Source organism: Pyrus communis, chromosome 4 (assembly GCF_041283825.1).
Source record: "Pyrus communis isolate YQ-2024b chromosome 4, ASM4128382v1, whole genome shotgun sequence".
Lineage (NCBI taxonomy): Eukaryota > Viridiplantae > Streptophyta > Magnoliopsida > Rosales > Rosaceae > Pyrus > Pyrus communis.
Genome location: NC_142568.1, coordinates 3,556,789 through 3,581,089, shown reverse-complemented (window position 1 = coordinate 3,581,089; position 24,301 = coordinate 3,556,789). Strand labels below are relative to the sequence as shown.

The following is a 24,301-nucleotide window of genomic DNA, read 5'->3' as shown; positions in this document are numbered from 1 at the left end:
TGGCTATGGTAAGGTGGTAGTGGCGGCGACGATATTCATGGTGAAATTTTAGAATGAAGATTTTGGCCTAAGTAAATCAGCCATCCATAATAAAAAGACGACTAACTTTTTAAGAATCATTTCCAATCGTAAACGCTTTATAAAAGTTCATTGAAAATCAAAATGCCTCTAGGCGTGTAACCAAAAAAAGGTTTGTACGTTTTGTTGCTAAATATAATCACAAGTGATTTTGCTTTTTAAAGTGCTTTTCGAACCATTTTATAAGTATTTCCAAACAAATACTATTAAAATCATATCCAGAACGAATCTGTGCTATCTCCAATGGAATGCCAAAGGGCTCAATATGATCCACTTGTCGCAAATACCCGTATCTGGTTGGCTAAATGAAAATCTTGAAAGAAGATTCTTGTTCACGGAGCCCACCCGTGTGAAAAGGAAAGAAGGCTGCTAAGTTGGACTTATTTTATGTAATACGGTTCTAGAAATTTGTAAATCGTATCTATTTATCGTATATTGTACGGTAAAAAATTATTTAAAATTAAATACAAACAGTAATTGACAAAAATTGATCGTATAATATATGATAAAATACAATTTACGAATTCATAGTATCCTCTTCAAAAAGATCCGGAAAGGATCTGTTGGGTGCACCAGATATCATGCACCCGTAGCAAGAAAGCCGCGGGTTTCAAAGCTTTTTGCTGGAAATCGGACGGTCCATCACAAAAGCTTAGGGGTATATTTGTCATTTCATATTGTATAACGGGTGACCTTGTCTTGTGTATATAACTGGCTTTCCCGGCATGCCTGACGTCTCTCCTTTCTAATTATTCGATCCCTAATTTCAAAAGAAGTATATATGGCTTCTTCACTTTCAAATCTCCCAAACCCTAACCCTAAACGTATCCAGAAATTCAGTTAGTTTCGCCCGATCTTCAGTCTGTACACTGCTAGGGTTTCAATTCAGCCCCAATTCAATTCAATCGCAATGGCGCCTGCGGCCAAACCTAACAAGCAAGGCACAGACGATTCCGAGACGCCGTCGAACAATCTCTGGGTTGGAAATTTGGCGAGCGACGTCACCGACGCCGATCTCATGGACCTGTTCGCCCAATTCGGTGCTTTGGATAGCGTCACCTCCTACTCGTCACGGAGCTACGCCTTCGTGTTCTTCAAGCGCGTGGAGGACGCTGCGGCGGCCAAGGAGGCATTGCAAGGTGCCCTTCTGCGCGGAAACCCTGTTAAGATTGAGTTTGCCCGACCGGTTCGTATTGATCTTTGTGCTTCGTTAGGTTTATTTGGTTGTTTTTGTATGATTTTTATTGATTGCTTTGATTTTCGAACAAGAAATTCGTGTTTATTCGATTTCAATCAAATTGTGCTTATCATCATCATCATCATCTATTCTCCCGATTTTAAAGATGAAGAGTATGAGTGATGCGCTTATTTGATTAGTAGCCTAGGAAATTTGCGCGTTTTTCATTGCCCCTCTCTTCGGAATTGGGAAAGTTTCGCTAACGAATCTAAAAGCCTCAAATTGTTGAATTGGGCTTAAACAATAACATTTAAGGCATGAAAAAACATAATCTTTAATGGGGAAACTGAGAAGCATATGGATGCTGATGATGTTCAGCTTCCTTAATTTCTCAGAATATATTCACAGTTATGATTTAAGTTGCCCTTGTTTTGCAACACTGTATGTTCTTAGGCATCCCATTCTAGAGTGCTTAGCATCGATAATTTCCATTCCAGCGTGGATGATTTTGAGGATAAGAAGGATATTTTTAATTAATCATACATCCATTGCTAAGATTTTTCCCTTTATTTCCTGGAATCTGATTCGGTGTAAAAGTTTAACAATTACCAAGATATGTGTTAGTGTGACCAATTGGTTACATAACCAATTTAAGCCTCAAAACTGCGAATCAGATTTTACATCTGCGGTTAGGTCTCTGCCTAAGAACTTAGTAGTAGCTTCGCTTTTTTACTTTAAATATTCTTCTTCTTTTTTCCCCCACGGGTAGGAGTGATTTCAAATATTATTGTGACCTGCATATCAGACGTACAAAACATTTATACAGATGCTCAACTCAAAATTTTGAATCGATGTTAGTTAGTGTAAGGGGGGTTTTAACCAATACTGAAGCACCAAACTCAATATTTGTGCACACACCAATCTCAAAGGATCAGTTATGAAGATTTTGAGGTTCAAAAACCATTGAAAGGAATCCCATAAACATGTCCAAGCTCCAAAACCGCGAAACAATGCACAACCTGAGCGTTTGTTGGTCTCTGCGAATGATCAAATACGACTCCAGAAACATGATAGGTGATTAATTGAAATCCCCTTGTCCAGATAGGTGATTCATTTCAACCTAAAGCGCAATACAACATTATGAACCAGCGTCATTGAGTGCAAAAGTTGTGTTTCAGTTTCATATTAATTTTTAGTACCAAAATAGGCTTGTTTCAATTTCAACTTGAGCACCAAAATTAATATATGTGCACCCACACCAATCTTAGTTGTGCTTTAGTTTCAATGTTTGAGGTGCAAACACAACTGAAAGGATTCTATAACCATTGCCAAGCTCCTAAACTGCGAAACAAACACCGTCTCCTATGAATCAAACTGTGAAACAAACACTACAGCCTGCGGAAGATCAGTTATGATTCCTATGTAATGATTTGAAATCTTATTTTACCCTCATTGACTGTACCCAAAACTTATTACCTCGACAAACAACTCAAACGTTTACCAATGCCAGTAAGCGCACAAAGGTGTGTTTCTGTTTCAAGTTAACACCAAAGTGTTAGGTGTTTGTGTACACAAAAATCTCAATCAACCTTTGAGGATGGAGCAGACCGGATCTAACAATTCTAGTTTGATGGCAATTTACTAGGAACTAAGCTTCACTGTCTTCTTTTACCACCCATATATCGTACATTTACAATCCATTGATTTTTATCAGTTGAGCGTATACGTGTTTTAATAAACGAGTTAATAGGAGAACAAAGTCTTGTGAGAACAAGTGTTGTGGAAAGAAAGTTACAAAATGATTGTATAATTTGTATTAGTTGGATCAGATGAAGCACTGTGCATCTCTCTCAAGTTTTTTGTCTTGCAACAAAATGGTAGTCCCATAACAAAATTGACAAAGAGAAATTTAAACAATCGTAGGGATAGCAACATTGTGAAACAGATGTAGATATCTCTCCTATGTACTTGTATTGCGCTTTAGTCTTGGTCACACTTTAGTTCTTCCTCTGCTTAGCAACTGTCGTACAAAGTGTTTTTAATCCTGAGATCACTTTGTTTCACACTTTATTTGTTTATCCTTGCTTGAAATAAATTTGTGCACCTTTTACATTCTTGGGAACCTGAAGTTTGTGGTTCTTATGTACTTGTATTTACAGGCAAAACCTTGCAAGAATCTATGGGTAGGTGGAATTAGCCCATCTGTCTCAAAGGAAGAATTAGAAGAAGAGTTTTGTAAGTTTGGAAAAATGGAGGACTTCAAGTTCCTTAGAGACCGCAATACTGCATTCGTTGAATATTTTAAATTGGAGGATGCTTCCCAAGCAATGAGAAACATGAACGGGAAGAGATTAGGTGGTGACCAGATACGCGTTGATTATCTTCGATCACAATACTCGAGAAGGGTAAGTTCATTGTTCATAACTTCAATGGTATTTCCATGGGTATATTATTGCGGTTCCAGGACTTTGTAGGTTAGCAGAAATTTTGCAAGTGAAAATTAATTAGAGAGCAGTTATAGGCGCTCTGCGTGGCAAATTCAGTGTTGTCTGGTGTTGACACTTTATTTTGAAGGATTCTTTCTAGTTCTATGTGGGTGTCTTAAGGACATGACACTCCCACCTGAGTAACAATGCCAAATATATATTACACTTATTAAATGGATAGAAGGAATTCGCCATAATTACTTAAATTTCATAAACTTATAATCATTTTTTTTGTTTAAATGGAAAAAAATAAAAAATAAAGAATAACTAAGAAACAATTGACCTAGGCATGGAAACTCCAGTCATATTATCAACAAGAATTTGAATCAAACAATCAGGAGAAGCATCTATTAACAATCATTTATTGATCAGTATTTTTTGATTAATGCATTTGCATGTTCACTGTAAAATGTCCGGTTTCAGTTACTTATTAAAACACTTAGTGAAAATGAACAATAGTTAAGTTTCGTTATATTTTCATATGTAAAGAGTTTCTGGTTTCCTTTGGTCTTTTGAACAGGAACAGCCTGACTACAGAGATGGACAGTTTCTGGCCAGAAACATGGGGCCTGCTGATTCTCATAAAAGACAACAGGTGAGGAATAAGTTGCATATAGTGTTTCAACTACAAATGGTAAATTCTTACAATGTTGATTGTGTGTATATTTGTTGCTTCATAAGAACTATTTGTCAGCTGGTTATGTCACACAAGGTGCATCTTACCTCCAATAAATAACTCAGAGTTGTAGACTTACCTTTTGTCCCTAGGGTCTGATTTATGCTTTTTGTGGGCTAGATAGAAAATGGAAATCCGTGTGTGAATTCCAAATGGGAGTAAACTTCTCTGTTGTGATTATTTTCTCTTAACTTTTGTGTCATGTTGCAGTATTCTCATTCTTCCGGGGGACGAAAAGGTGACAGTCAACCCAGTAATGTTCTGTGGGTGGGCTATCCTCCTTCTGTGCAGATTGATGAACAAATGCTCCACAATGCCATGATTTTGTTTGGTGAGATTGAGAGAATTAAAAGTTTTCCTTCAAGACACTACTCCTTTGTCGAATTCAGGAGTGTGGATGAAGCTCGGCGGGCCAAGGAGGGCTTGCAAGGCAGGCTTTTCAATGATCCTCGGATTACAATTATGTTCTCAAGCAGTGGGCTGGCACCTGGGAAAGAATACCCTGGCCCTTATCCTGGAGGCCAAGGACCTAGATCAGATATGTTATTCAATGAACATCCTTTTCAGTCTTTACCGATGGACATGTTTGGTCATAACCGTCCAATGATGTCTAATAATTATCCTGGAGCACTACCACAAAATGGCATTCTTGGACCAAATGCTCCAATGAGGCCTTTAGGTCCTCAAGGTAGGTTTGACCCTCTGCTTTCAGGTCCAGAACTTAATGATTTGGCATCGCTTCATAATTATCAAGAAGGAAATTCCAAGAACCTGATGGGTCCCAACTGGAGGCAGCTGTCTCCTCCCACACCTGGGGCCGTGTCTTCTCCTGCGCCTGGTAGTAGGCCACCCACGAGACCTGCATCTAGTGCATGGGATGTGTTAGATGCTAACCAATTTCAAAAGGATGCTAAACGATCAAGAATAGATAGTCCTTTGTCCATGGACGACCCTCCATATCAGTTTAGAAACGTTGATGACCATGGATTAGGGTTCGACTCGTCTTACGGACTTGGTCCGGTAATTGATGGAGGTGCTTCCAGACCATCTATGAATGTCCAAGGGAAGAATCGCCTTAGTCCAGCTGGTGTAAGGGTCTCAGTTGGAGGGCCTCCTGAAAATGATTTTATATGGCGTGGAACTATTGCCAAGGGTGGAACACCTGTTTGCCATGCTCGCTGTGTCCCTATAGGAAAAGGAATACGAAATGAGCTGTGAGTACAATTTTCCTTTCATCTTCTGTTTTTTATCATTTTCTTTGGGGACTCGTATGGCATAATTTCTTTATTCTACTTAGAACATGTACATGGATTCCACTGCGCTATGGTATTTGGATAAAAGTATATCATCAAGTTACCAAGACTATGAAACCATAGTATTTCACGAATGTTCATATTTATCCATGCAATATCAGCTTTCTCATGATTATATTGGCAACCGTTTCCTATTCATCCAGTTTTACATTCTCAGTATTTTGGAAACTAAATTATTGTTTCAACTGATGTGCCAAATGGTGTGTCTTGAAAGAGGGTCTAGGTGAACTTGATCAGACGACTTACTTCACACTTAGTAAAATATTTTTTAGTGTCTTGGCTTTTTTTCTTTCTAATGCATGTTCTATGACACCCTTTTTTTATTTATTCAATGTATTTTAAGTATGGATAGATGAAGCCATTACTATTAGCAGTTTGTCTACTTTATTCCAGAAGCCCCTGAAGCCCTTCCCTTTTGAACTTAATAAGACTATTAGCATAGAAAATACAACAGTCATCTTATTATTAATGTGAAACATTGACATTATTATTTATTTATTTATTTATTATGATCTTGCCTTCCGGAGCTATCTATCCCAATGCTTTAAACTTTTCTTCTTTATGGTTTTGCAAGTTTACAGTTTCAAACTAATACTTCTTACCCTATCCTTCACCCTATAGAAATGATATTTGAGTTAACTCGTAATCATGCGTTCCATATGTATTTCAGTGTGCAGGTAGATAATGTATAAACCAAACAACGTTTTTTGTTTTGTTTTTTGATTGGAACCAAACAACTTGGTTAATAACGTTGTTAAATCCTTAATATGATTACTAAAAGCACTAAAATGCGTTCAGATTTGCTAATATCTCTCTTTATTTTCAAATTGTTTACAGACTCAATGATTTTGGACTTCAAAAAATATTTATTATGATTCTTTCGTTCTTTTTCTGGATAATCTTCAAAAATAAACTTAGTTGCCCCTCTTATCTTATTATATCAGCATGGGTTGTTTTTGGTGCGTGTAGAGAGAATTCTCTTGTTTGTATTTAATTTAATTGTTTTCTGTTTTGCAGTCCTGAAGTTGTTAATTGTTCGGCTAGAACTGGACTGGATATGCTCACAAAACACTATGCTGAGGCCATTGGATTTGATATCGTTTTCTTCTTGCCAGATAGTGAAGATGATTTTGCTTCCTACACTGAATTCCTACGTTATCTAGGTGCAAAAAACCGTGCTGGTGTTGCAAAGTTTGATGATGGGATGACCTTATTTTTGGTGCCTCCTTCAGATTTCTTGAAGAATGTTTTAAAAGTTGCAGGCCCTGAACGTCTGTATGGTGTGGTTCTCAAGTTTCCACCAGTTCCTAGTACTGCTTCTATGCACGAACAGATGCAGCCCATGCCACCTTCACAGTTTATAGATAGACAGCAGATTCCTTCTTCACAAGTTGAGTATAGTGTAATCCCACCGAAGGAGGATCATATTTTGCCTATGGATTATAACAGGGTTTTGTATGAGGACTCAAAGCTTTCTGCAAAACCACTGTTTCCACCAACTGGCGAGTCCTCTAGAGTGCAACCGCAAGACTATGCTTCTAGTAATAGTACTGCAGTATCACAAGCTGGAGTTGCTTTAACTCCTGAACTTATTGCCACTCTGGCGACTTTACTGCCTGGAAATGCACAGCCGTCTGGTCCAGAAGGTGCTAGGGTACCAGTATCCTCAGCAGCTAGGCATTCATTTCCTGCTTTTGCACCTAGTGAAGTATCTTCTCCTGGATGGAAACAAGATCAACAAATTTCTGATCATACCGGTCATGCATTACAACAATTAGGTAATCAGTTTAATCCACATGAACAGAATCATTCACAGTACCAACCTTATCCATCTGTTCCAAACTCATCCAACCACTCTGCCCCACTAGCCCCTGGTATCAACCAAATCCCAGACTCTTCTACCAGTCAGCCCTCACAGTCTGCAAATTCATCTAGGCCTTTGAATAACTTTACAATCCCTTCTCAAGGCGGACAAACTATTGGACCCTCTCATCTCAACCAGCACTATCTGGCTGAAGCTCCTCTTGGTACTCAGAAAAGCTTTTCAGCACATGGAACAGATACTTCTGTGTTGTACAATCCACCTGTTTCTCAGCAACACAATAATTCTATGGCCTTTTCTGGTCAGACTTACGGTGCTAATTCGCAGTCTCAGACCTTTTTGCCATTAGCGGCTGAAAAGGTGAACCCAGAATACCCAAATCAAATGCAGCAGCTTCAGCCTTCACTTGGGGCTGGGGCTGGTCAGAGCGCCCCAGATGGTGAGGCAGACAAAAATCATCGGTATCAGTCGACGCTCCAATTTGCGGCTAACCTCCTCCTTCAATTACAGCAGCAACAACAACAGCAGCAAATGGGTAGTCAAGCGGGGCGAGGGTCTGGAAGTCAACAATGATAATTATATCCCCGTATAGGTATTTTTCTGTCTCTGGCTTATGGTTAGTTTTTTTTCTTTGCATATGATTAAATTTTATGTGCTAGTATGTGTTTTATATTAATTAATGCCATATGTTTAGCACATATTTCCTAGGGCGATTGAACAATATGTGATGTGTCTATTTTTTACTGGATAGGTTTTGCTCTATGTCCAGTGACTTGTTTGCGTATGACTTTTCTTTGAATCAGTGTGCTCCTAGAGAAAACCACATCTTTTGGAAGTATTAGTCGGTCAATTCATGTGTTTGTTTCTTTTCTTTGCATATGGTGAAACTTATGTGCTAGTATTTGTTTTCTCTTACTTCACGGGATAGATTTAGCGAATCATTCTTCTGGATATTGAACTATAGTGTAGTTCCTGGCTCTATAGGCATCCACATTCAGTTATTTGTTTGTGTCAGTGAGTGGCGGAGCATGCAAGAGACCAACATTGGCCATGGCCCCTACAATTTTTGTAAATGTTTCAATAGAAGGTATAATTATATGAAGCCTTTCAACTAAATCCTGCAACGTGGCCCCTCCAAATTAAGGTATAACTGTCTAGGTTCTCTTCCCAAATGTTTTACACCAAATAGGTTTTTTTTTTATTTTTAATAACACCAAATAGTATTATAATATAACCTTTGTTTTTATCACCCCTCTGCCGAAAATAATTTTTTTTAATAATATATATACACATGTTAATGTGTAATTTGTTATCAATATGCTTATCTGACATAAGATATCAACATGCAAACTTCAACTACAATATATTTCATCCAGAAAAAAACCACATCAATTTTTTGTGTTACATTCTTCAATCACGTAGTTTTGATTTTTCTTGTCTTATATATTTCATTAGGTATATGATTTTAACCTTGAATTGTCTTACTTGTGTGATATGGTTTTGAGAATAATGATTTTCTCTTGTCTAGATAGTATTTTTGATGCCCCTTATATGGCCCCTGCTACCAACGTTGTCTAGCTCCGCCACTGGTGTTAGTGACTTGTGCTTTTGAATGAATGTGTTTTTCTAGAGAAACATGCATTTTGAAAATTCTGTTGGTTGGAAAATCTATTTGCTTGCTTTCTTTTCTTTTCATATGGTGTAACTGATGTGGTGGTATTTTTGTGTAATTAAATCCTTAGGTTTTATCACAGCTTCCCTAGGAAGTAGAATTGCAGAACTTTTTATGGTGTGACATTTCTGGTTGGATAGGCTTCCTGCAGGCATATTTGTATTCAGTGATTTGTTTGTTGATCGTGGTTCTGGTTTCATCGGCAACGTTTTCAATATTGTAGTTGGCTCGAGAGTGTTCATGTATGTCTAGATATTTTTCTTTATTCATATAGATATTGTGGCGATTTTGGTGGGGAAGATGTTTTTCAGTGGTGTCTATTACTAGGATTGTTTTCATAGAATATACAGATATTTGAGGATGTGAGGGCTGAAGAGCTGGAGAGAGGCTCATTTTTTGGGCTTCTCTGTGTGTTGGTGTCAGCAAAGTTTAGGAAGAGATATGTAGCTTTGGCACCATGAAATTGACTTTGGAGCTTTTCCATTGGACTAATATAATTAATGGAATTATAATATTTAGGTATCTGTTGCAATCATGAGCAAAGAATGGTTTCTTGTAAACTGGATTGTTTGATCGCAAGCATGCAAAGCAGATAATAACTATATTTCATAGCGCAGGAGTTCTGTTTGTGGTGGGTTGTAAGATTGAATTGTTGTATACAGGGATATAGACTTTTTATATCAAGATTTTTAGTGTCTAATATATTCATGTTTTCTCTTTACCCAAAATATATTTATACATATAGGGTCAGGATTGGGGGACACTTTTTTCAGTGATTCGAATTGTCTATTTTTTAAATCATCATTCATAGATCACCCTTGTAAAAAATTGGACAAATCCAAAACCATTAAGACATTCATTTGTAGTGAAAAAAATGAACAAATACGGTTTAGCAAAGAAACACTAAAATGACTACCATTTAATCCAACGGTCATATGGTTTCGGATTTTGGTAGACATGATCTTTGAGGTAAGACCGAAAAGATAAGACGGATCGGATCGTTGAAAAAAGTTATGGAGTGGGCCCTGGAAAGTGTGTCGACATGTGTGTCCCCTGATCCTGATTATATATATATATATATATATATATATATATATATTCATGGTTTCTATGTAAGTTTGGACAGTTTTGCTGGTCTAGTACTCAAGTGCGTTTCCTAAGGGAAAGTATTTTCTTCCTCCTATTTTGGTGCCGCTGCCATTGTCATTACTAGATCTTTTTTAGTACATGTTTTCCTTAGTTTTTTTCTCTTTAAGAATACGTGTTTGCATATTTGGTCCAGTCAGTTGTGTTAGCAGTGTGTTACACTTGTTGATATTATTGACAATTTTCTTGTACTTATTATATTATTCCCGTGTATTTTTAATACTTTATGTGCATCTGTTTATTTTTGTTTTTCTGTTTGAAACTGCTGTTCTTTTGCGGTAATCATCTCAGTAGTTTGTTGTCTTCCCGATTGAGTGCATTGTTCTTCATATCAGATGGCATGTTTTTCAGTTATAGCGGTTTGTAATTTTATGAAAAAGAACACTGTATTGGAGTATTTTATCTTCTTTTTTCCCCTTCAGTATGCTTCTACCATGCAGTACGAGTTAATTTTTTATCTGTAGGTTAAACTCATTCGATATAGCTTACTTTCTTCTGTCATATCGAGGCAATGGTCTTGTCCGACTATTATCTGACCTTAGGGTGTCCTTTTCAACCCTGTCAAATTGTAACTATCAGATGTAATTATGTTCTGTAAGAGTTGTTTGGATATTTTAGTAACAAATGCAATTCTTGGTTGATGAATATCTCCTTAGAGTTGCATCTTCTCCTGCTAACATAACATGGTAAACTTTTAAATGGCATTCAGGTCATTCCCCTTATCAATTTCCGCTCGATATAGGCGTCAATATGGTCAGCTATCTGCTATTTTAGATGATAGTGTCCTCTCAAACAAATGACTTGGTATAATTTACATCATAAAACGGTAGGACATAAAGGCTAGTATGTAATTTTGGATAGAGATTTGTTAGGCTTCCAAAATTGTTTAGTCTCTCTTGTTTTTCCGGATTTGCGTTTGTGAGAGGTTTCAAACGTGTAACAAGCGTCCAAACTATGTAAACAAGTAAACTTAACAAACTGAATTATAAGGATACAAAATTGGCCCAATAGGTTCATGTTAAAAGCTATTTCATGGTGAAAAAGTTGACAATACGTTAGTGCAGTAAAGAAAAACGCATAATAGTCACCCGTGGAAAATTAGAGGTTCATCTTAAGACTTGCCTCCTGTGACAGGTTAAAGTTCAGCTGGTTCTATGAACTCTGAATCCTTTTGGTTTCCTCTGTGATAATTTGATGGCCTCGTAAATTCAGGGAAAAAGATAATTGCCGTGTTCTTGAAACGGTACTAGGCCGAGCTTTCAGCTCCCATCCATCTGATTCGATTCTATGCAGTGTCTTGTTAATTTGTTGGTGCTAATTTTGGCATGTATAGGAACCTATGAAAAAACTTACTCTCATTTTCCCAGGATCTCGGAGATCATACACACATTTTCGTTTTTCCTTGTTTGTTTTGATTCTGGTTTGAGTGAAAATAATAGATGATAGCATACCGACAGTGTTGAACATCAAATATTCTCCGTTGGTGCAAACATTTGTAGACTCTGCTTTTTGTGTCGTGTAATTCATGTAGGCTGTAAAGTCACCAATTCTTTGTACTATGGTGGCTTGGATTACTCTCTCTCGAACCTCACAAGCCCTCAATGCGATCAACATTTGCAATTTTCCTGCAGCAGTTTCCAACCGGAACATTTACACCCCAATCCGAATTTCCTGCAACATTTGCAATTCGAATCCGAAATTTTGAATGAAACGCTTTGCCCTGTCTATCTTGTGAACAAAACTTGAGTAGAAGTAGATATGATTTACCAGAACGGTCAAGCAAATTCAAATGTTTTGCTTACATACTGATGAGCATCATTATCTTCCGTTGGGTTCGCAAATCTGTTAAATAATGTCTCATTACTTGATATACAAGTTGATTCGACCACTAATCACAGCAACTAATACGAAATTTTGCACCAAATGGTAGATGTGTTTTTCATTTACATACTCAAGGATCGTTTATCTGTTCGCGTTGATTTCAGGGTTTTAACCAGCGTTTCCCTGTCTATTCGGACTTGTAGGTTCGTGTTTACAAGGTGTTCGGAGTAGAACGGATTTTCGCGTTATGGACGTTCGTTTTGCAATCGTGAAAAGAGAAGAGGTTCCTTCCGAGGAACTCAAAATCCAGGAGATATTTTGTACATGCTTGAAATCACGTTTGGCTTTTGTTTCGAAAGGTCGACATGCCTATTTTGTTAATTTTTTGTTTCAGTTTTTGAAGCACATACAAATACAATGATGTTGCCCTAGTTTTTTGGTTTTTCTTTTCCTAGAGTGTAGCTTCTCAGATTGTTAGTATCAACCTTCGTATATCTTTTAATTGAGCACTTCTTGTATATCTCCCTCTCTCGTTTTGGCTTTTAAGGGGACATTGACTATAGCAGATATGCCACCTCCTATGCACACCTCTTATGCACCCAAATTCGAACCCTTTTTTTGGCAGTTTATTTATCGATGTGTGTAAAATAAAGATTAAAAGAAAATACTCTTAACAACTTACGACTGGTTAAATGGTGCATATGTCACGTACGGTATTTGGCCCAAGCTAAATTCGAGCAGGCGACACTTCACGTTACTTCTAAAGCAAAAGGTAACTGCTTCCAAGTCTCCAAAATTGATTTGAAAGGGAAGGGAAAAAGAGTGAGCTACAAAGTTCAGTAATAATTGAAAACCGAAATGATAGCTCAATAATAAAGTAGCTTGAAACCTAACAGTTGAGTTCCTTGGCTTAAACAAATCACTCTCAAACTCTAACCTCTCAGTTTTGGTTCTGAAATAAGTAAAAATGGGCTGAGAGAAGCAAAAGCTGTTACTTCAGCTGCAGTTTGCTTGTCAAGAGCAAAAGCTGGTAATACTTGAAAGAATTTACTGTTAAAAAAATAATTGGAACGAAATCCTGCTTTCACAAAAGAAGAAACTAGATCACGTTTTAATGACAAACCTTTGCACAAGTCATCCATTCCTGGTTTCAAAGCAGGCATTAAACTTATGTATCGAACTCTCTATTTATAGGAGTTGGAACATAAGACTTTCAATTTATAAATAAGATGAATACTACTAAATCCTAGTACGAATGTGTTTGGGTCCAAAATATTATTTTGGGCCGAGCTTAGAGTCGTTCTCAGTCCGGTGACATTCATCTAGGATCTTGTTATGGGCCGTCCAGTTAAGGTCGGCCGAATCCTATTACGAAGAGGTTTGGTTTGGATAAGGGTGAGTTGGTCGAATCCTAGTGCAACAAGGATTCTTAAGGCTAAGGACGTTGAGAATTAGGGATGAATCTAGTTTGTTAAGAAGCTTAGTTCAAAGTCCTGTAGGAATTAGGATTGGCCGAAACCTGGTCGGATTGGGTTGAGGAGTTCTAATCCTAGTCCATTTCTAGTTCAGCCATGAGGGGATTCGATACTATAAATAGAGAAGGGAGTGCATCATTCAAGGCCTCTCCAATTCAACACTCAAATTGCCCTATGCAAAATTTCTCTACAACCCTGAGATTTTCTCCTCTTCCTTTTTCTTCCCACCAACACATCTTCAGTTTGGATAAACAATACTGTGAAGGCAACCGGCGACATTTCCAATTTGGATAAACAGTACTAGAGCCTTAGAATCAACCTTGAGGAGCACCTTCAGTTTGGATAAACAGCACTGCTTCGAGGCCGACTAATTATTTATCCAAGACTCGGTCGACAAGGATTTCTGGATCCTTGTTGGTAGAGGTCATCTCATTAGCCTTCTCGGCGAAGTGAGGTGTTACAAGTTACTAAGCTCGGCACATTGAAAGCTGAGTTTTGTTTTATGATTGGATATTCACAAGTATCTTTTAGAGTTCGGCATTCCGACGGTCAAACCACATTTACAATCAAGACTATATCTCTTTTGGATACTTGTGTCCATATAGTTTGGTACCAATTTAACATGCTTATACTCTCACGAATATAATTACTGTGACCGAACCTAGGGCTGACAATTTGTGAACTTCATAGAACTAGCAGCATTATCTTCAGGCTTTAGAACCCAAAGGTCGATATGTGTTCCTTCCTCGGCCGCAGTTGCAAGATCGAGAAGTCAGCAGCGTGCCCAATGCAACATCAACACATTCTACACCCCGATCGAGTTCGGGCGACGAGTTGGCACACCCCGCACATAATTAAAGGACGTAGTTAGCTTATTAGTTACTCAATCTACGCGTCATGTGAGTTTGGTAGTTTTTAGGGTCAACAGAATGACATAATAAGATCATATTGTTGATTGAAATTGAGACTTTCTTTTATTTGTTGAAATATTGGGTCCTATTGTCTTAACTTGGCTCTAGGTTTTGGAGCCACAAAATTCTAGCTTCACCTTAATTGAAGAGTTTCAAAAAATTGGCATGCAGAATAAGGTTAAATCAAATTCATCCAAGAAGTAATGTAACAGTAGTGATTGTCATGACCAATTGGTGGTATTTACCACCATATAATTACATGGTGAAGAAATAAATTGGTATTGAACTCGTCATCTATGTAAGTTAAACACGAGATCTTTTGTTTATAAAAAAAAAATATCACTAGACTATAGTATTAATTGGTATAATACCAAAGGGTTCAAATTGGAAAAATGAAGAAGAGCGTACCAAAATGTATTTTAGTGAGCCACACATTTAGAATTTACTACCTTAGCATTAGAGATGGGTTGTAGTTTCTTTCCATACAATGGTATTTACAAACTAAAAAAAAAAAAAAAAAATGAAAGAGTAAATTAGTATCAAATCATTCACGAAATTAAAATAAAAATTTTCTGATTTATAAATGAATGAAAATATTACTAAACTATATGTATAATTATGTGACTTACTACCATTAATACTCAGAACACGATACTTTTTAAATTTTATGGTGCTTTACTTAGAAGTTATGGCATGAGACTTCTTTATGGCGGTTTGAGTATCAAATGATCTAAATAGATTATTCATTAAAAATACATAGAAATCAAAATTGAACAATTAAAAAGTTGAACATTAAAAGGTTAAAATCGCATAATAGCATATACTCTAGCACATAAAAATTTTTGGAAGGACGTTATATGTTGGGATAATTGGAGCGATATTTCTTAAATTTTAACTTAATTAGAATTTACAAGAAGAGATGAGTTCGATTAAGTCACACAATGAACAACCTAAATTGACATCGAATTTATCATTAACGAGATTTGAACCTAAAATTTTTCATTCTAAGTAGAGAGTAATACCAATACGCCATACTGACTGATATTAATACTATTGCCCCAATTTTCTGTATATCGCTGTAGAACATTCGACAGTGAGTTTAGGCAGCGTATATAAACGCGTCCCCGCCACCGCAGCAGAAGGCACCTGAAAGTCTGAAAGAGAGAGCGAGAGTAAGAGCTGAATGGGAGAGATGGATTTGGAGGCAGTGGGTGATCTTGCGCTGCACATAATCCTCAGCAAGTTAGGAGCGGAAGACTCAGCGAGAGCAGCATGCGTCAGCACCAAACTCAGAGCTTCCGCCTCCGATGAATCCCTTTGGTCCCTTTTCTGTGCTCGAGACCTTCACCTCTTGCAACCCCTCGACCCCCTTGGCAACCTCGCCCCTTCTTTCAAGGTCAATTTCTCAAAAAAATTTGGCCTTTGAATTCAAAATTTGATGTATGAATCGTATATATATTCACACAGTTTTCCAACTTTTCTTCCAATTTCTTATGTATGTCGGTGTATGTGATCATGGGCAAATGAAAAAATGTTAAATTTTCAGTCTGGTTTGTGGGTTGGTGTTTACTTCTGTGTTTCGGGTTCTGGGTTGGTTTTATGGGGACCTCTCATTTCTCTCCAAAGTTGTTAAAAGATTGAAATTCTTCCATTTTGATTTGGGTCGATTGTATTTGTGGAAATTTCATAGGAAATCCATCATAGGCTTTTGCACAGACTGCGTATTAACATGACGGATTGATCGGTTGGAACTTGGGTTGAAGACTCAAATTTTAAGGGGTCAAGGCTCCGGCGTGGTGTTCCATTTGAAATCCATGCCTTGTCATGTTATGGGCCTATTTTCAATAATAGTGTGGGTAGTGGGTAGGGGTTTGTTAGGTTCAAATTTGCTTCTTGATTCTAAATTGGAAACATACTTTAGCGAGAATTGTTTATTGGGATGACCGAGAGCTGATATGTGCAGTCCCATGGTCTTTAGATGTGTACTTACAATTTTTGTGCAGTTCTTGCAGTAAGCTTCTCTGTTTTTTCGCTTAAATTGCATTATACATATCATATTTGGTCCAAAACTTGTAGCACTGCTGTGAGACATGGCTTGATTTCCAAGGAATATAGTCCTTTTTTGCTTGATCCATGTTTGGGGCCATCACCTAATGGCTTAATTCTTTGAGGTCTAGTTATCGTCTAACTTGGAATCAGAGCTTTGATTTGTAGAAGGTCCTGGATTCTAAACCTCTAATCACTGTTCCCCATCTTTTGTTGGGTTTCAAGGTGCAGGGTGGGGAGGTACTTATATGTCTTTCTCTGTTTACATTTCTTTGCCTCTCCACATGCAGAATGGGGCTGCATCTGATGGCGTGTTAACATGATATACATATTTTGCTCATTTCCTAGCAGCTTCACTATTTTGGTGTGTCTGATTGTCTAACACTTCATGGAGCTCTGTAGCCGTGAAGATTTCATGGATCATATTTCTAGTAGCAGGGTTGACACCTTTTTGAGTTTGTTATATATTTAATATCTTATCAAATAATATTATTTTTACTAACACACCTCCTCTCTTCAGGAAAGTTACCAACTATGGCGTTTATCTTTTAAAATGTATCCTTGGTCGCTTGTAAAGCGAGTCAAAAGATGCTGGGACAAACTTAGAAACTGGTTGACTGTTAATTTTCCAGAGGCTGTTTCTACACTGAAAAAGGGTGCATCAGAAGCTGATATACAAGAGGTGGAGAAAATCTTGAAAGTGAAACTTCCTCTTCCAACAAGGATCCTCTATCGTTTTCATAATGGTCAAGCTTTTGAGGAAAAACATTTTCAAAATAGCCTGGTTGGCTGTCCATTGGGCCTCATAGGTGGTTATGCATTTTATGACCACTTGGTAACTGTGTATTTGATGCCTTTACGTCAGGTAGTCTTAGAAACAATGAAGATCAGACGTAAACTGGGTTTTACTGGTAGATCAGAATATGTTGTTGTGGCGGATTCTTGTACATATAGCAGGAAGTTATTTTTCCTGAACTGTACAAGTGGTCAACTCTATGTTGGTACCAGAAATCTTCCAACTGATGGGCAAATGCTTCCTTGCGTACCAGATGCGTTGATAAGTTCAATTCATGATTGCAATGTTGATCAACAGCAGGATGGCATGCTGCTTTGGTTAGAAGAGCATGGCCGTCGTTTAGAAAATGGCATTATTAAACTTCGTCAAGAAAATTTCAGAACCATCGGTCAGTTTCCAGAAGAATCCCCTCTATGTTCCACTGCTATAACGAATGGCGTAAAGGTAGTCAATTGTTTGTATTTTTTCGTGGGCATGTCTTTGAAAGTGTGCAATCCTTTGCATAAAGATTTCCTTTTATTTCCTCTCTCTTGGGGCTCGTAAAAAACAAATAAATATGGAAAGTATATGTCGTGGTTGATGTATATTGGAATGAACAGATTTAACTTCGTTTCATGGGCATTTGCATTGAGAATTGCCTGATTGTATATTGTTACTGTGCCTCAATTGAAGTCAGCAAACCCACATTTAGTTCCTCATTACCTCTTTTCTTGATAAATAAGCAGGTAATATCTACACTGTTAGAAGGTGCCAATAGTTTCCAGATAGAAAATATCTTAGGTTCTTAAACATTACTATGCATGATTATGGTTATATTACTTGTTCTAAAACGCTATTGGTCTGTCCATTATTCTTACAAAATACTGTTCGTCACAGTGATTTGTTTGACAGTAATTCTGAATGCAGTTACGTGAATGACTACTTTAACTTTTCAATTGCAATATAAATATTTATACTGTGATTTTTGTTTTAGGTTCGTGCTTCTGCTGTGTTTGTCCCAGAGGCTGCTGATCTTGAAAATACTTCTGAAAAGTATACATTTTCTTATTCGATCCGCATGTCCCTTCTTCCTGAAGGATGTGTGATTAATGGAATGCCATTCAGCTCTTGTCAGTTGATTTGGAGGCACTGGATCATTCGTTCTAATGATGTTGTGGTAGCTGATGTTGGAGGAGAAGCTGTTATTGGACAGGTACGATTTCACTTGGTCAGTTGCTTCCATTATCAAATTTTTTTTCCAGAATCTAATTGAATCACTCTTCTTCCCTTTAGTAGATAGACAGTTATCTACCTTTCAATGGAGGGGTGTTTAAAGACATGACCCTATAAACATATTTCAAATAATTTGTTTTAAAAAATCTGCTGATGCCATGTCATAGTTACTAGTCCTAATATCTGCTTAATCCATATAGCTCACTTGGCTGAGGTGCGTTACTCTTACCAGAAGACTTATTTTCCTTCAAAACCATGCAGGTTTTTTTTTATAAAAGAGAAATGCTAGCCAGATTCACTCAAAAGCGAGTCCGGCAAGACTCTCCATACATGGGTCCTGAATTAAATTAGACATGGGTCGCACTATTAAAATAATTCAAAGATAAAAGTTGCAATTGAAAATCGTAATTTCTCTGTCCTTCATCACTCTCCCTCTCCTTCCTGATGGACGGAAAAAAAAAACCATTAATTCCCTGCAAGAATTCCAGTAAACTCAAACCATGAATTGGTAACCATGGCTGCCAAAATTCCAGTTCTCTATTCCACCTTCTCATGGTTCATCATCTAGCAGATCTGCGGTTTGGATATGCTGCCGTCTCAAATCTCACCGTCAATGTTTTAATATTAATTTTATATTTCTCAATTTCACAAGATCAAAAGAATTAATATATGATGCTCAAACCCATTTTAGCTTTCAGTAACTACCTAAAACAATTTTGGTGAAGAGAAAGACAAAGGAAAAATTAGTTCTTCTATATTGATCTGAGTTTTCAGATTGGGAAATTTGCGGGTTGTACATTCATGGAGGAGGACTTCATGTTGGGGTGATGGCGGTGATGGCAGATCTCCCATGACACAGACAGGGGAGAAGCGAGGAGGAAGGTGAAGTGAGTTTTAATCCAGTGACGATGAAGAGAAGATGCTGTTAAGTTTTTCAGTGAGGTGATAAGAAAAGATGCTGGAGAGGAGAGAAAAATAAAATTTTAATTTTAATCGTAACAATGATGGGGCCCATATACAGGATTGATGCATTAGAGAGGGAGTATACGTGGCAGGAGAGTTTGGGGTGACCGAGTCCCTGCAGCATTTGTCTTTATAAATATAGCACGTTGGATACTCTGAGAACTTAGATTTCTCCAATATATCCTCCTGAAATTAATAAGCACACTAACATATAGAGTAAATTAACAAGGATAATGATATTTAAGGAAATTACAATTTTTTTTTTAATCAAGAGCTGATAGACTAGAAAGACTGATGTGAACTTCTTGTGGTATGGTAGAGAGGAGGAAAGAACGATCACTTGGTGGATAGAAGCAAGGATAAGGGAGCATTGGTGTGGTTAATTTAATGAGAAAAATAAAGCATTTCTTGGGAAGTCGTTGTGGAGATACCCTTTGTAAGCTGACTCTTTGTGGCATAAGGTTGATAGGAGTAAGTATGGAATTGCTACTAATGGTTGGATTGCTAAATCCATGCTGAGAGATCAAGGCAAACCCCTTGAAAATATATTTCTCAAGGTGTATCTTATCATTTTAGTCATTTTTATGTAGTCAAATAGAAAGCTTTTTCAGGAACACTCGGGTGGGTGATGGTGAGCATTGAAATTGAGTTAGTTTTTGTCTACATTTCTTTAGAATTTAGGAGGCCTTCCTTGTCAGCATTGCTGCTGTGAATCGATGTGTTGTGGTTTGGAAGTCTAACTCTTAATTGTCATGCATATTGTTTAGGCAGTTAGAGTGAGTGATTTAATTTGAGAGTGGACTCCTTCACAATTGCACTTTTGACTTTTTTAATAAATTTTGGGTTCCACTTGATAAGAAGAAAAGTAGACAAGTGTTAAAATTATTTTGGAGGTCACACTTCTGATTGTAATATAAACTACGCATGAAAATTATCTGTTAGAAATCTTATACTTTTACATGTTTGCAGTACCCACTTTTGCGTCCAGGTGAAGAGGAATTCGTTTATGAGAGTTGCTCTTCTCTACCATCTTCTTCAGGTTCTATTGAAGGTTCTTTTACATTTGTCCCTGGCAGGTACTTGACCTAAATTCCTGTACAACAACTTTTATGTTTTCTTCCTAAGTAGATTATGTGGCACCCAAAATTTGATTGAAAGCATATTTTGTTTTGTTTGAACCAAGATTGAAAAGCATCGTATTGTGGTTATATACTAACCTTGGAGCACTGGCGGTTCCTTTGCTTGAACTGATTCAGCTATTTCTTTATTCCCGTGATAAAAAGAATAAGGTTTTTTTGCCTGTTTAGATTTTGTCCTTGCCAATGAAGAGACGGAAAATAATATGTGATTTTTTCTTTCCATTGTAATTTTTCCTTCTTCAGTTAGCACCTGGGGTTTTAGTTCAGATTTTAAGATTGGTGCATGAAGCTTATGACTTTGATTTTGGGCCTGTTTGAGACTGCTGAAAGGGCCAAAACTGTTTTCTGATAACCAAAAGTGCTTATGATTACGTTTGGCAGAAAAAACTTAAAGCTTTTGCTAAGTAATTATGAGCAACAGTGTTTCCTGTCGAAGCATTCCCAAATAAGCCCCTAGTTGACCCATACTCTCAGCCTGTTGAGTTGTTGGTTTAAGATTGGGATGATTGAGTACTTTTCTTGGAATGTAGAATCTCTAAGGAATTGCTTTAACCCATAATGTAGTGTAGAAATAGCACCAAATTGAATTCATGGAAAAGCCAAACCAACATATTTTAGCTGGATATTTTTTTAAGTGTAGTTTTGGACAAGAAATGGGGTAGTTAGACGAGTAATAAGAGCAAGAGAGAAGAGGCTAACCAAACTCCATAAAGCCAGGACTTTATGTTTTGTCATTCGGAGCTACATAGGAGCAACTTCCACCATATCAAAAAGTAGTTATGTTGAAGGATGTTCCAACTTGGCTGATTTTCACCAACTTGATTTTTCTGTATCACGAACTTCGAATTTTTCTGGCTTTGAATTTCGGTTGTTAGCTAAAATCTGTATGAACATATCAATTATGACTCTTGTGTGCATAAAATCTATTTTGTAACAATCATAGATATACATATTAAGTTTGCCACTCCACTCTGTTGAAAGGCTTTATTGAAGCAATATCATAAGTGTATCATTTGATAGTTGTAACTTATTTTCTGTCTCTGTTTTAGTTTGAGGGTGCCAAAGGGCGGCCCGTTTGAAGTTGCAGTGGCACGGTTTCCCCTCCAGCTGCCCAACTACATCTTCTGATGATCGGAATGCAGGATTGGCATATTACAAATGGCAGCTCTAGTTCAAGGATCATCTGTTGTGTGCCCGCGTGTATGTATTTATAAATTCAATATTTTGTGTGTTTGAAAGCTTTACATTCTCCCTGGTAAACAGTACTGTAGTATAATGACAACCTATTTATGTTACCCGTCAAGAGGAGCAAACTCGAGCATTTCTTAAAACTGAATCCTTGTACAGAATCTACGGATGATAAAATAAAGTTCAAGTGCATGTTTTGAATTGTTTGGACCTGGTAATTTTTTTACTTCTCAGACACCCCTATTTAATCTTGACCGTTGTTTCTGTTTGATTTATTCAATCTGATGGCGAGGGCGCATGAGGGTTTGAGTCAAACTTTGAAGTACTCTAAGGGCTGGTTTGGTATTGCTTTGCTTTGAAAATAAAGCTGTTTCTGTTGTGCTGTGAGAATAAGCAGATGTGAAATAAAGTAGCAAAGTGTTTAGTAAACTTTTTTGTAAAAGTGTTTTTGAAAGGAAAAAAAAAGCAATATTATAGTGTTTGGTAAACTTTTATGTAAAACAGATGTGAAAAAAAGCCGGTTTTTCAAAGCTAGGTTTCGCAACTTCTTGTTTTTGGCTTTTTTTCACCCAAAACTGTGAAAAAAAGCTGAAGCTGAATGTTTACCAAACACAAAAACAGCTCCCAACTTTTTTCAAAATCACTTCAGTACCAAACCAGGCCTAAATCAGGTTTGTCGAGTTTGATTGGAGTCTTATTTTTGCTGTTGCTTGTTGGTATGATTGGAAGTTGAGATGTTCTAAGGTTTTTGACCCAGACTTTTGCTTCCCTAATGGTCCTGCTGTGATTGTATTCTGCAATATGCCCAAAATTGGTTCAAGGCTAACATACCCATGAATAATAGGCCTCTAAGAACTGAAGTGAAGCTCTCTTAGCTTGGGTGAGGGGGTCTCAGTAGGGATTGGAAATCTGATTGAATTTTGGATTCACTGCTCACCTAGGTGCAGGAGCAATTTCAAGCTTGAAATTGGTTATCGGTAAATAATCACAGTTACCTACTTGTCATAATCGTTGCACATTCCTAACTAGGAGTCTAGGACACAACTTCAAGCTTGCGTTGAATCCAATTCTAAACTCCAAACGAGGGTTGCATAGTATATAGCTTGAGAGCAGGAAAACATGATGTGACAAATGAAAAAAGGTGACTCTAGATGAACATGAGAACAGAAGGGGAAGCGTACCCTTTTTTTTTTTTTTTTTTTTTTTTTTCATTCCTTTTGAAAATTGGAGTAAATTACAACGAGATCTTACGAATTCTTATAGCATCTTCAAAAGAGATACCAAAATATACACATCAGTTATAACAGTAAAAAGAAATTACACTAATATTCTCTAACCGAAGTGTCAAATCCTATGTTGCGATGACATGGATTGACAGCAAAAGAGGTTGTTGTCAAATTTGACAGCAACTTCAAATGTTTTTTTACTAATTATTAAATATATTTTATTAATTTTTAATTAGTTTAATCATTTATTATAATTAATGTTTAGTTGATCGATGTAATTATCCTACTTTTTTCTTCTTTTCAATCAAGGAAGATGAACAAATTACTGATTAAATTTTAAACGTTTTTTTTTATTAAATTTTAATTAGTTTAATAATTTATTTTATAAAATAATAATTTAATTTGACATATCAGTTGGAGAACAAAACTTTAAAAGATGTCAAAGCACCACATAAGTTGTCAAAATTTAAATTTTGTGTTCAAAATTTGACGTCTCTGGAGATGGTCTTATTCCATACAAATCAAATGTTAACCTACATAATATTATATTATGGAAATTGTTAAACCTAAGACTTCAACGAGATCATAAAACGGCCACACGTTGCTATTAAACACAAATTTACTGTTGTTTTTTTTATCATCTTAGTTGCATTACAAAAACACTACAATCAAACACAAACCAGTTGGAAATGTTTTCATTTTCAAAAACTGCTCTCAGATTAAACTATCAAACGCACGCATTTTCAAATCATAAAAATGCAAAATTCTATCCTTTTTGTTTTACAAAATAGTTCTTCGAAGTCGTTTTATAAAACATTACCGTACGAACCCTAACTTATTTCTTTGATTGCAAATTTTATAACAGGTTGTAAATAGCTTTTCAAGGAACAAGGGAGAAATCGTATAAAATATCCAATCAATCAAACAAATATGATTTGCTGGAGGTTTAATGTCAAAGCTCTCAAGAGCTAGCTACACTTAGTGCTCGTTTGTAAGTGTTTTTAAAATGATTGAAATTGTTTTTTTATGAGAGTGTTTTTAGAACCAATCCTTAGTAAAAGTGCAAGTAAATCTTGAAATGCGCTTCTTGCAAGAAGCAACTCAAGTGCTTTTGGAATCCAAAAACACTTTCACTAAAAACACGTTTAATCATC

The 24,301-nt window shown here is 36.8% G+C and overlaps 2 protein-coding genes across 4 annotated transcripts; both read left to right on the top strand.

Moving 5' to 3' along the window:
- The first annotated feature begins 809 nt into the window (after positions 1–809).
- On the top strand, positions 810–12,711 carry LOC137722492 (flowering time control protein FPA). Of its 3 annotated transcripts, none has more exons than XM_068461506.2 (6): positions 810–1,264; positions 3,415–3,660; positions 4,262–4,336; positions 4,628–5,631; positions 6,748–8,144; positions 12,395–12,711. In XM_068461506.2, the coding sequence occupies exons 1-5, from the start codon at positions 989–991 to the stop codon at positions 8,123–8,125; spliced, it is 2,979 nt and encodes a 992-aa protein (XP_068317607.2). In that variant the 5' UTR covers positions 810–988; the 3' UTR covers positions 8,126–8,144; positions 12,395–12,711. The 3 variants fall into 3 exon arrangements, with proteins under 3 accessions (XP_068317607.2, XP_068317608.2, XP_088548477.1); XM_068461507.2 differs by having other exon boundaries at positions 813–1,264; positions 12,356–12,711; XM_088692351.1 differs by lacking the exon at positions 12,395–12,711 and adding an exon at positions 11,080–11,378 and having other exon boundaries at positions 813–1,264.
- Positions 12,712–15,617: 2,906 nt separating this feature from the next.
- On the top strand, positions 15,618–22,122 carry SKIP16 (SKP1/ASK-interacting protein 16). The gene is made up of 5 exons (XM_068462156.2): positions 15,618–15,973; positions 17,144–17,863; positions 18,393–18,611; positions 20,564–20,670; positions 21,783–22,122. The coding sequence occupies exons 1-5, from the start codon at positions 15,761–15,763 to the stop codon at positions 21,859–21,861; spliced, it is 1,338 nt and encodes a 445-aa protein (XP_068318257.2). The 5' UTR covers positions 15,618–15,760; the 3' UTR covers positions 21,862–22,122.
- Positions 22,123–24,301: the final 2,179 nt, after the last annotated feature.